The following is an 11580-nucleotide window of genomic DNA, read 5'->3' on the forward strand; positions in this document are numbered from 1 at the left end:
ACGCATCTGACCCATCTCCTCCTGCCTCACCAGAGAATGATCTAGGCCATCTCCTTCCCCCCTCCACCACCAATCTTAGTCAGAGAGCCGTCAGAAGCTCTGAACTTACCTCTTCAGGAGCTGGAGCGCCCAAAACAGACATTTGCCAAGCATGTTAGTTTCGCGCCAAATCTGAATGCAATGGTAAAAAGGGAAATGCTGGTTAAAATTGGGCGGGCAACCAATTAATTCAATTTAAATGCATGCAAATGCATTTAAATTGCATTTGTGCCCGTTTCAAATCATGGCCATTTTCAGGCCTTGGTAAAGTGGGCATCTGCTTGGACAAGATCGCATTAATGGTCTCATCTGTTTTCGCACAATGGTAAAAATTGGGCCCCATGCATGGTCTGTGCTTTGAGCAATTCCTGGAGGGCCTTTGCCTCCCCTGCCTCTAAGCAGCATATTTATGATTTGAATGCTACACACATGCTTGGTGCTGAACACTCTGCAAAGCTGACCATATAACCCATGAGCACTCAGCTTTTAAACATGTTGACATATGTCAGGCATCTTTGTAGTTTATGGGAGGGGCCACAATTATCACACACCTTCTGCTTGGATGCCTTGGATATTCTACCTATTAATATTACAGATTCCAAAACTTGCAAACACTGTCTCTCTATGACAATTGCCTCATATCTGCATCTGCCCTCCATATATGTTCTCCACACTGTGTTCTTTCAGCTTTTTAAAAGAAAGCCCTTCTGAAGTCTTTCTGCTTCGGTTAAAGTGATCCAGGCATTTGCTGACTTTCTGCTTGAATTCCAGGAGGTATAGCTGAAATTCACTTAATCTTAAAACTGACTTTCCATTGTTGCCAATAGCTTTGCTGGATGATTCTGCTCATTTTCAGATAGGCTGGAGCATTAATTCTGCACAAGTCTTTTGTTTCAAATGGCAATTCTAATTTTTTACATTTTGTGGATATGAAGAAACAATCTCATGGTCTTGGAAGCATAGTTCAAAGTTCAGCGTAAACAGTCTGAACTCTCCTGGGACACTGGATGCTTTCTAGTCCGTCTCTGGAAATCTTGGTGTCTTTACCTCAGCCTTCCATTCTTTTCTCCCAACTGTTACTTTAGGAATTGCAGCAAACTGCAATGACTTCAGGGCTGAGGAACCATGCCCTGAGCTGTGTTGATGCAGACCAGGTTTCTGGCTTACAGGCAGGAGGGCCCCTGGTATTAGAGTTGGCAAATGCAATAGTGGGAAGAAATGCACGCCAAAGCACAAAGCTGAATTGAACGCTGTAGCTGAAAGGCAGGCACAGAGGTTGAATATAGATCTTTAATGGAGATTGCTTACTTATATATGCTGTTCACTGCAGACTAACTAAGGTGGCTGCTGCATCATATGACATTTCATTACTTCCTGTGATGACAACTATTTACATAGTCATATTTAAATGAGTGTACTTGCTAATATGCCAAATATAGTATTACAATTTCCTCTACCTCAGCTCAGCTGAAATCTTTGTTACCGAGATTTGATCATTCCAGTGCACTGTTGGCCAGCTTCCCACATTCTAACCAAGGTCATTAGCTCTGCTGCTTGCATCCTAACACCCAATTCTGCACCGGATTCTGGTTAACGAACACCACAATTTTAAAATGATCTGTATTTACAAGTCTCCCCTTGGTCTTTCCCCCCTCTTTACCTCTAATCTCTTTCTGCAAAAACCCTCCAAGACATCTGCACAAAGTTCACATTCTATTCTATAGACTTGAACTTAACTGAAGCTCTGCTGCACGCATCTTTACATTCAACAAGTTGTGGTCACCCCACTGCCAGCTGATCTACATTGGTTCCTGGTCAAGCAAAACCTGGCTTTTAAAATTCTCATCCTGGATTTCAAATCTCTCCAAGGTATCACGTTCCTTGTCTCTAGAATCTCCTCCAGCCCCACAACCTTCTGTGAAATCTGCACTCCACTTTCTAAGCATGTTAAACATCCCCAATTTTAATTGCTCCAGCATTGGTGACTGTGCCAAGAGCTGTTAAAGCCCCAAGCTTTGGAACTCTTTGCTCCCCTCATTTAAGATGCTTTTTGACCATGTGCGAAGTTCCTTGCAACATTTTGCAATGTTAAAGACTTCATACAAGTACAAATTGCTGTTATAGAAAATATAATAGACACTAAAACATGGCCCAATTCCCAAAAGGTAAAGGCTATCATTGTCTCATTCCTGAGATTTTTAAACGCCATCACCAATCATGACACAGAATTACACAAAAGTAACATGCATACTGGGTGGTCATAGTCCATACTGGAATGCAAATAAGGACAAAAAAAAAATCACGTTCCAATTTATTGGCAAGTAGTGAATAGCAAGATTTGTAAGCACATCTAGTTTTAGTCAACAAGATACAAGAGCAACTTTCAGCTCGCAGAGACAGTTGAGAACAAAAGGCACGAAACTGGTCTCAGAGGAGAGCAATGAAGTGATGAAGAAATTGAGGGGGCTCAAAACAAAAGAAAAAAGAAACCAATACACACGTCTTCAAATAACTTTGCAAGCTAATGTCATAACAAGTAGGGTGGTGTTAGCTAGACAAGCAGCAAACAAAGTTTAAGTGCCAAACCCTGCACAATTTCCCCTGATTAATCAATCTCTTCATTTTGCTGTGAGTAACAAATTCATAATTCATGTTTTCGAACATAAAACTTTTTAATTCTTAAACAAAATTAATTATAGAACATAACCAACATTCTTGGAGTTAATTATGGGTAAAAGCTAACCTACATTTATCTTACAATTTCAGAGGTAGAAGTGTTAAACTTGACTAACAACCAAGCCATTTCTAGGCTTGTAATGAAGACAGTAGGTTTGCCCCAAGGGCAATTATGTTTGTAGTTCTCTGATCAAAATAAGGTAAACCCAAGTCATCAACAAGAAAATTCCTTAACAGGGGCAGCAATTATGGGAATGGGAAGTCATAAAACTCCATGAAATATATAAATTATTCAAACAAGTTATAGAATCAAAGTTGTTTTGAAGCTGAACTAATTTATCTTTATTTCTGTTTGAGCCCATCCCAAAACACACTATAATGTCATGGAGATGGGACGTGGGTACAGAAGGTTCATTTGTTTCAATTAAGTTACTTACTCATACAAAAACAGAAAATGCTAAATCACATGGAATCCAGGTGAGGCTTTATATCTGGTCCTCACCTGGGACTGTGGCAGAAAAAAGTCAGCTTGAATAATTAGCTTGAAAACAGCTGTCCAGAAATTGTAGGAGCAGACAGAAATATAATCTATGCGTGTCCAGAACTAGGAGGAGTGGAGTCCACAGTCAAGGTATTTGAAGAAAGTTGGAGGATTGCTTAGCCAAAGGCTAATGGAAGGATCCAGAAGGTTTTGGCACATTTTTTTGGAGTAGTGTCAGGAAAAATGAATGAACCTTCAAGATTTCATAAGATAAGAGAATTCTTAGGGAAGAAGTTTAAAAAAAAAGTTAGTGTTCTCATTTTGTTTAACTTCTAGAAATGCATACAATAAAGTTTGTTTTGTTTAAAAACAAACATTGAATCTTGTGGTACTGTCCTACTGATTAATTACTGGCTGTTCAGATTTCTTCTTTAAAATGTTTAAAGTCTATAACAGGCTGTGGGGACCTACATTTCGACCAATCTGTACCCAGGTCCTCTAGACTTAGGTCAGCAAGGTACATTACAAGAAGAATGTGTGCCCTTCATAAGAAAAAACAAAACTTCTAAAGTTTCTTAGTAACTTGGTTCAGAAAAGCTTAAACTTAGTCATTGAGGGCAAATACACAGTGGACATTTAAGAAAAGATGAAAAGTGTTTTACAATTGCAATTATGCATGTTGGATGAAGGAAAAGTATTATCCAGGGAGAACTCCCTATTCAAAATAGAGTCGTGGGTCTCTAGTCTACCTGAGAGCAAATTGGGACTCAGTTCTGGAATTGTACCTGAACTCTAAATCTACGAGAGCAAACTGCAACTTGTACCCAAATATTAAGAGTACTCGGAACATCAGAAAAGGAAATCAGCTAGTATGCCCCTAGAGTCTGTTTTGCAGCCAGTGGGATTGTGACTGATCTGTGAACCAACTCCATTCACCTGCCCTTGTTCCAGATACCTTAATACCTTTTAGTAACAAAAATCTAGTAACAATTTACAATTGACAATTAACCAACTGCTCAATTGTTGTTTGAAAAGGAAAGTTACAAACCATTATCATCCTCTCATGTCAAGGTCCTGTCTAACTTCATTCCTGAAATGTTTAGTTCTAATTATTAGGCTGTGACTTGATGCACCTACGAGCAGAAATAATTTCCCCTCTACCTATTCTATCTGCTCCCCAATCACCATTTAACCTTCCAAATTCCATAGTATGCAATCCTAGTTTCTGTAATCTTTTTTGCTATTTAACCTTTTAGAGTCCAGAGATCTGATAAATCTATGCTGCCCTCTCCAAAACCAATACACCTTTCCTAAGGAGTGGCGACCCTTCCTAAGGGGAGGTATGGTCTGAACAGAGTTCTTGTACATGTAGCATAACTTCTACCCACCTCCACCCCCCACATCCCACTCCTCCTCTAGATATGAAAGTCAGCACTCCCATTAGCTTGATTATTTTTTGTATCCATTCATGACATTTTAGTGATCCATGAACTTGGACAACCTGAAATATAAACAGAAAGTGCAGAAAATATTCAGCAGATCTGGCAGCATCCAGGGAGAAAGAAACAGAGTTGATGTTTTGAGTCAAATATGATTTTCTTCTTCTTCAAAACTCACTTTGAGCCTCCTATTTTTTGCAGTTTAGAAAACATCTTGTTCTCTCTTTTTTAGGTCATAAGTGGATGACCTTACATATGCTTGTACAAAAATTCATTTTCCATTTTTTTCATAGTTTTTCCCATTAGTATCTCTGTAATCTTAAGTTCCATCTACATTGCTTATAATGCCATTGACAAAACTGAATGTGTCTTGCTCTCCCAGCATAAGCCACTAAAAAATTCAGCAAATATTTAAGGCCCCAACATGGATCCTTGCAGAATGCCACGAGTTATACCCTTTCAATTCAAGCATCTACCCATTATCTCTACTTTTTAATCTTCTACCACTTAACTAGCCAGGTCAACAATTCCGTTAGTCTTTCTAAGGGCTGTTATCTAAAGTTTGAAGCTATCAAATGCTTTCTGGAAATCCATATAATTAACATCCAGAAACATTCCCCTATCCCCACCTCTTCACAACAGTCATATTCTTCAGGCATGACCTTTACAAAAAAAAAGGTATGCAGATTCTCTCTGATCAAATATTTAAGATGTTCAGTCACTCCATCTTTAATCATAGCCTTTGATAATTTCCTAACAAGAACATAAGAAACAGGAGCAAGAGTAGGCCATCTAGCCCTTCGAGCCTGCCCCACCATTCAATAAGATCATGGCTGATCTGAAGTGGCTCAGTTCCACTTTCCCGCTTTCTCCCCATAACCCTTAATTCCCTTGTCTGTCAAAAACCTATCTACCCATGACTTAAATATATTTAGCGAGGTAACCTCCACCACATCAATGGCAGAGAATTCCAGAGATTCACCACTCTGAGTGAAGAAGTTCCTCCTCAATCCTGATCTAAACTGCCCCCCCACCCCCCTTATCTTGAGGCTATCCCCCTCTAGTCCTGCTATCCTTTCTAAGCGGGAAAAATCTCTCTACCTCTACCCTATCCAACCCCTTCATTGTCTTGAAAGATCCCCCCCCCCCCAATCCTTCTAAACTCCAAACGAGTACAGACCCAGTCTATTTAGTCTCTCTATACAAGTCCAACCCCCTCATCTCCAGTATCAGCCTAGTGAACCTCCTCTGCACTCCCTCCAAGGCCAATATATCCTTGTGCAAGTGCAGCGACCAAAACTGCACACAGTACTCCAGCTGCAGCCTCACCAGTGCCCTGTACAGTTGCAGCAAGACCTCCCTGCTTTTATATTCTATCCCCCTCGCTATAAAGGCCAACATTCCATTCACCTTCTTGATCACCTGTCGCACCTGCAGACTGGGTTTTTGTGACTTATGCACAAGGACCCCCAGGTCCCTTTGCACCATAGCATGCTGCAGCTTTTCGCCCTTTAAATAGTAATCCCTCCTACTATTATTTCTGCCAAAGTGGATAACCTCACCATTTGCTAACATTATACTCCATCTGCCAGGTCCTCACCCACTCATTCAGCCTATCCAGATCCCTCTGCAGACTTTCCACACTTTCCACGCAATTTGCTTTACCACTCATCGTCATGTCATCAGCAAATTTCGGCACCCTACACTCAGCCCCCTCCTCCAGATCATCTATATAAGTGATAAATAGTTGAGGCCCCAGCACTGATCCCTGTGGCACTCCACTAGTCACCAACCGCCAACCAGAATAGCACCCATTGATACCAACTCTCTACTTCATTACATTAAAAGATTCATTGGTTTATAATTCTCTGGTTTCCTTTTGTCATCCTTCCTAAATAGTGACATGCACAATTTTTGAATGCAAAGAACACTTTCCAAATCAAGATACTTTTGGAAGGGCAACTGCTATGTTCACACCCATTTACTTCAAAACCATGTGTTTCTGGAGATTGGTCATTCTTTGTGGCTATAAGTCTTTTTCAGCATTTATTTTGTTTACTTTAATTTTGCTGAGTCACAGTCCTAGTTTCAGTATTAGTTTCTTCAAAATGTCTGCCATATTATCCTCTTCTTCTGCTATTCATATTGACATTAATTAATTGTTCACCATGTCTGCTAATTTTTTTATTTTCAATATCACCATTATCAGTTTAAGGGGTTGCCATTACTACTGAGCACCCTTTTATTTGAAAATAAAACTTTACTTTCATAATTCCTTTTTGTACTTCTATTTTGCCATGATCTAGAATATTTTTGGATAGTTTTGTGTTGACTCTCATCTCTAAATTGTTCACCATGGCTGGCTTTTTCTTTTAAAGCAAGTTGAACTCTGGGCCTTTAGCAATATATAAACAGGTCCTGTATAACATCAAAATTATTTTTTGAACATGTCCCACAGGCCTCCTGTCATTTTTTTTCCATTCACAGTTGCCTAAAAGTCTCTGGCTCACTGCATTGAAGTCAGCCTTACATAAATCTGGAACCTTAATAGCTGTTTTGCATTTCTCTCTTCTGGACACCCTAACCTTCACCATCAACTCAGCAGATTGCTATTGACCAGCAACTGAACTGGACAGCCATTCAAAAAAAAAAATGGCGGCTAAAAGAGCAGGTCAGAGGCTGGGAATTCTGCAGGTGTAATGTGCTTCCTGGCCGCCATAGCCTGTCAACCATCGACAAGCATAATGGAATATTCCCCGCATGCCTGAAGGAGCACAGCTCTAACACTCAAGAAGCTTTACACTATTCAAGATAAAGAAAAGCAATCTGCTGGGCTGGCAACTCATTCACCATCTTAAAAGTTCACTCCCTCCACCATCAGCACATACCGTGGCTGCAGTGTGTGCCATCTATAAGATGCACTGCAACAATTCAATGATCTATCGATTGCATCTTACAAACTAGAAGAGAAGCAGAGATGTGGAAACTCCACGATCTGTAAGTTCCCCTCCAAGCCACACAGCTTCCAATTTATGTAGTAATTCCTTTGCTGTTGCTGGGTCAAAATCCTGAAACACTCTCCTCAATAACACAGCAAATGTACTTCCACATGGAATGCAGTGGTTCAAATAGGCAACTCACAGCCATCTTCAAGGATAATTAGAGATAGATAATCAATACTAGTCTTGCCAGCTAACATGGGATGGAATCACTGCACAGAACAAATTTTTAAAAATTATGATGACTATTAAGATGAATGTTCATGTATAGTTAAGCTAGTAACAAAATCTGACTCATTAAAGTTATAAAGGGTTGCGCCCTTGTTAGTCTTAGACATCGTTGCAGAAACCTTAATTTCAGGCATTCAAGAAATGCGTGAATCTGTTTATCCCAATCCATATAAAAGTTAAAATCCTTTATTAAAAACATTCCACCTTTGTTCCATATTTGAATATTCTTTGCATTTACATATCTATTACTTCAGAGCTGCTCCAAAGCAGCCTATACATAAATACCATTATGGTCCTGAAGAACTTTTCTTCCCCTAAATTGTCTATCGCTTAACATATTCTTGTATGTATCTTTTTCTTTAAAATCAGTGTTGTTTTCATCTTTCATCACTAAAGCTGCTTCTTCCCTCTACCATTTTCTCCATCTTCTAACCTAGCACATTGACCCTCCATTTGTTGTCATGTCTTGGAAATGGTCACCACACCCTCCCCTCCGAGTTTAATTTGTCTTCTATACTCTGTGCATTTGTGTTAAAAAAAAAGTTATTTGGGCTACACAGACGTATCCTGTCCTTCTGCTCTAATGCTTTATTGACACATTCCTTATTTCTCTCTCCTTTTCATCTTCCTTTTACCCACAATGCCTATTTTTGAATACTCTAATCTCTTTCCTTCCATTTGTTTTAAAACTATTACTGTAAATATCTTTCCATTTCAGCCTTTCCCTAACCTAGTAGTTTAAAGTTCTTATGATCACCCTATTTATCATATCTGCTCAGGTTACCAATGTGGTTCAGGTGGAGCCCATCCCAACAGTAGTTTTTTCCCCTACATCAGTGCTAATGCCAGGGTCTACAAGTTCCAAAACTACTTTTCCTTTTATTCTAAAGGAAAGCACCACATTAAAAGTAACAGCTATTTGGAAATGTGGAAGCAACTTTACAAAAATGTCTCTTGAAATCATTAATGTTCTAACAAAAGAAATCAAAACTGGTACACACATCTGTGCACTGAATTGCTAAATTAAAATAGGGGCTTGATTATAGTATGTATATTTTATTTACAATTACCATGCACAGCAAGATAAACTGGCAACATGGATGCACATGAAAATTAATACACTGGTACATATTTTAAAGCATTTAATTTAAACTTATTTAAATCAAGAGCAGATTTATGCATTCGTTCAGAAACTATTAATTTTTGGGGCACTGATATTCTAGTAGTATTCTTAGTTCATTCCCACAGCCGCATTAACTAAATAGCAAAGCCTGTGCTAGGATTGGCCCTGCAGCATCCCAAGAGAAACATGCAGTCGTTGCTGTCTTCCTGAGAGTTTCAGAAACAATGACATCATCCTTTTCGAGCCTCGCTTGAGAGCAGCTGATGTGGAAGGACCCCAAGGACAATCTGAATGCAGACGATTCAAATCCACCCTCCACCCCCTTTCTAAAGGTCTTTCTATTGTTTACAAGACTGTCTAGATTTCACTGATGCATAACATCTAAAATGCCAAATACTTAATGACTTTAATCATTATACAATGCATACACATAGGAAGAACAAACTGTGCAACTACTTCACTAGATTTATAAATTGTTCATCTTCAAAAACATACCAAAAAATTTAAACCACTACCATATTAACATATACACATTGCAGTACATAAACACAGACTGCTGAGGCCTACAGCAGCATTTTTCATAGTAAAGAGTTTATTCAGAAAATAGCATACCTCCACACTGTTGTAAATACTTATTTATAAACAAGTAGTGTTAGAAATTTAAAGAACATTTTCATTCAGCTAACCGATTGAAGGCATTCACTGTGAATGGCCTTCTTCCGTACTGTTACCAGTCTAACATTATATGTTCTCAATACAGAGAGGGCTCATGCACAGAAGATATGACTTTTGCAACTGTGAGGAACATGTATCTGCAAAAAAAAACTTAAAAAGTCAAGAAAATTTGGTGTACTTGATAAACTTTAAAATGTAGTAAAGATTAATGTAACATAATTAATACTCAAATTAAGTGTTAAACTCCACACAATATAATAATCCCGAAGTTAGAGAAAAGCAACTATTTTTTGTACCATTTTCATACGTCAAAACGTAATAGATTAGGCGCAGAATTAATGCATTTCTAATAGCTACACTTTAATACACCATACACGACTTTGTTCAAAAGGCAAGCTGTATATGACCTATTTATGGTCAAAAGAGGAACCTGTTAACCACATAAGATGTCGTATTCAGATCTACGCAATATCATATGCAAACATTAAGACGTTGAATTAATGCAATCTATATATGATGCTATATGACAGTTAAACTGCCTTTGTTTGCAGTTGCATCATTAGTTAACGACTATATAGTCTTAGAAACAGTTGCATCCTTTTAAATCTACAACTACATATTAATTACATTACTCGTTAATAAATACTTGCACTAATAAAATTGCTTAACTACAGGCCTCAAAACATCATACCAGGTGATACTGTAAAATAAAGACTGGACAAAGCGAATTCCATTTGCAAGGATTGTGAACTGTCAAAAGGCAGTTCTATACCATCACTTCCTGCAACAGTTGATGGTAATAACTCTACCTTTATCTGCATCCAGAGAGGTACGGAATCATTCAAATTCTTCTCATCGCTCTTATTCCGAAATGCTTCCCCTGAAATGTTAGCGGTCATATATTTAATGCGCCAGCAGCTGAGAAGTTTGAAATTTCCGCTTTCCCCTCGGCTCCAATCACAATGGTGAAAGAGAGAGAAAGATTATGAAAACATATATATAAAAAGGAGAGACGCTCACCCGAGAGCTCGTCCGGTTCCAAGCCGGTCTCGATATCCAAACCAGAGATGACAAAGTAATCGGCAAAGCGGCAGCCAGCGGTGGTGGCGGTGGTGGTGGTGTTGTTGGCGGTCATGATGTCCGTTTGACAACGGCGGGCAGGCGACCACTGGCTCTGGATCCCCAGCTGGAGCTCGCTCGCTCGAGCTCCCTCTCGCCCCGGCTCGCGCCGCCCCTTCAGCCTGGGCTCGCGCCAACGCGCGACGCTTCCATCGCAGCTTCGAGCTGGAACCGTTAAAACAGGCGGTGCACTGCATGCTGGGCCAGGCATCTACAACCACCCATTTAAAGGGGCAACGAGTCTCCGCCTCACAGCTGAGGCGATACCGCCCGCATCTGGCAAAGGCTTGCCATCCCTTACCTCAACTCTGTACCATTATTCAAATCGGTATTTATTTCCCTACTTAGAGGGATGGCGGGAGGGGGGCAGTATAACGCAAATTTAATTTCCCAGTTGGTTGTAAATTGGCAAAAATTAGTACTATTTTCATCCGCCAGCAGATCGTGGCTTAATTGCATTGCAGATCCAGACAGGAAAAAAACACCCTTTTATTAAAAGAAGAATTTAAAGCGCACTTCTCGGCTATTTTTCGTCCATTTTTGGTTCAATGCAAACTACATATTTTTTTAAATGCTTAAATGGTGATTTTTGTTGCTATGATTTCTGGCCCTTTGAGTACCAAAAAACGGATTGGGTGTCACGGTTTTGGTGATGTTGATCTGCGCATTACTCACCATCGACCAATCTGTGCCTCAGGAAGTATCAATGAAAAGACTTAAGTTCTTATAAGAAGTATTTTTATTTAACACTTTTGATATTGCTGATTTATGTGGATTGAACAGATTAATTCGCCATTG

At 39.4% G+C, this 11580-nt stretch overlaps 1 protein-coding gene across 5 annotated transcripts in view; it reads right to left on the reverse strand.

The window, feature by feature from the left end:
* dennd5a (DENN/MADD domain containing 5A) overlaps nucleotides 1-10923 on the reverse strand; it is a 305895-nt gene extending 294972 nt beyond the window's left edge. For 2 of the 5 annotated variants that reach the window (XR_013886802.1, XM_080190209.1), the window contains exon 1: nucleotides 10684-10915. Coding sequence is in view for 4 of the 5 variants with exons in the window: in XM_080190209.1 (XP_080046335.1) it covers nucleotides 10684-10798 (115 nt within the window). In the remaining variant the exon portion in view is untranslated. Of the gene's footprint in view, nucleotides 1-10683 lie in introns of all 5 variants that reach the window. The other 3 variants (XM_080190208.1, XM_080190207.1, XM_080190210.1) reach the window with 2 other exon arrangements.
* Nucleotides 10924-11580: the final 657 nt, after the last annotated feature.

The sequence above is a fragment of the Carcharhinus amblyrhynchos genome, chromosome 6, assembly GCF_965287045.1.
Source record: "Carcharhinus amblyrhynchos chromosome 6, sCarAmb.v2.hapA, whole genome shotgun sequence".
Lineage (NCBI taxonomy): Eukaryota > Metazoa > Chordata > Chondrichthyes > Carcharhiniformes > Carcharhinidae > Carcharhinus > Carcharhinus amblyrhynchos.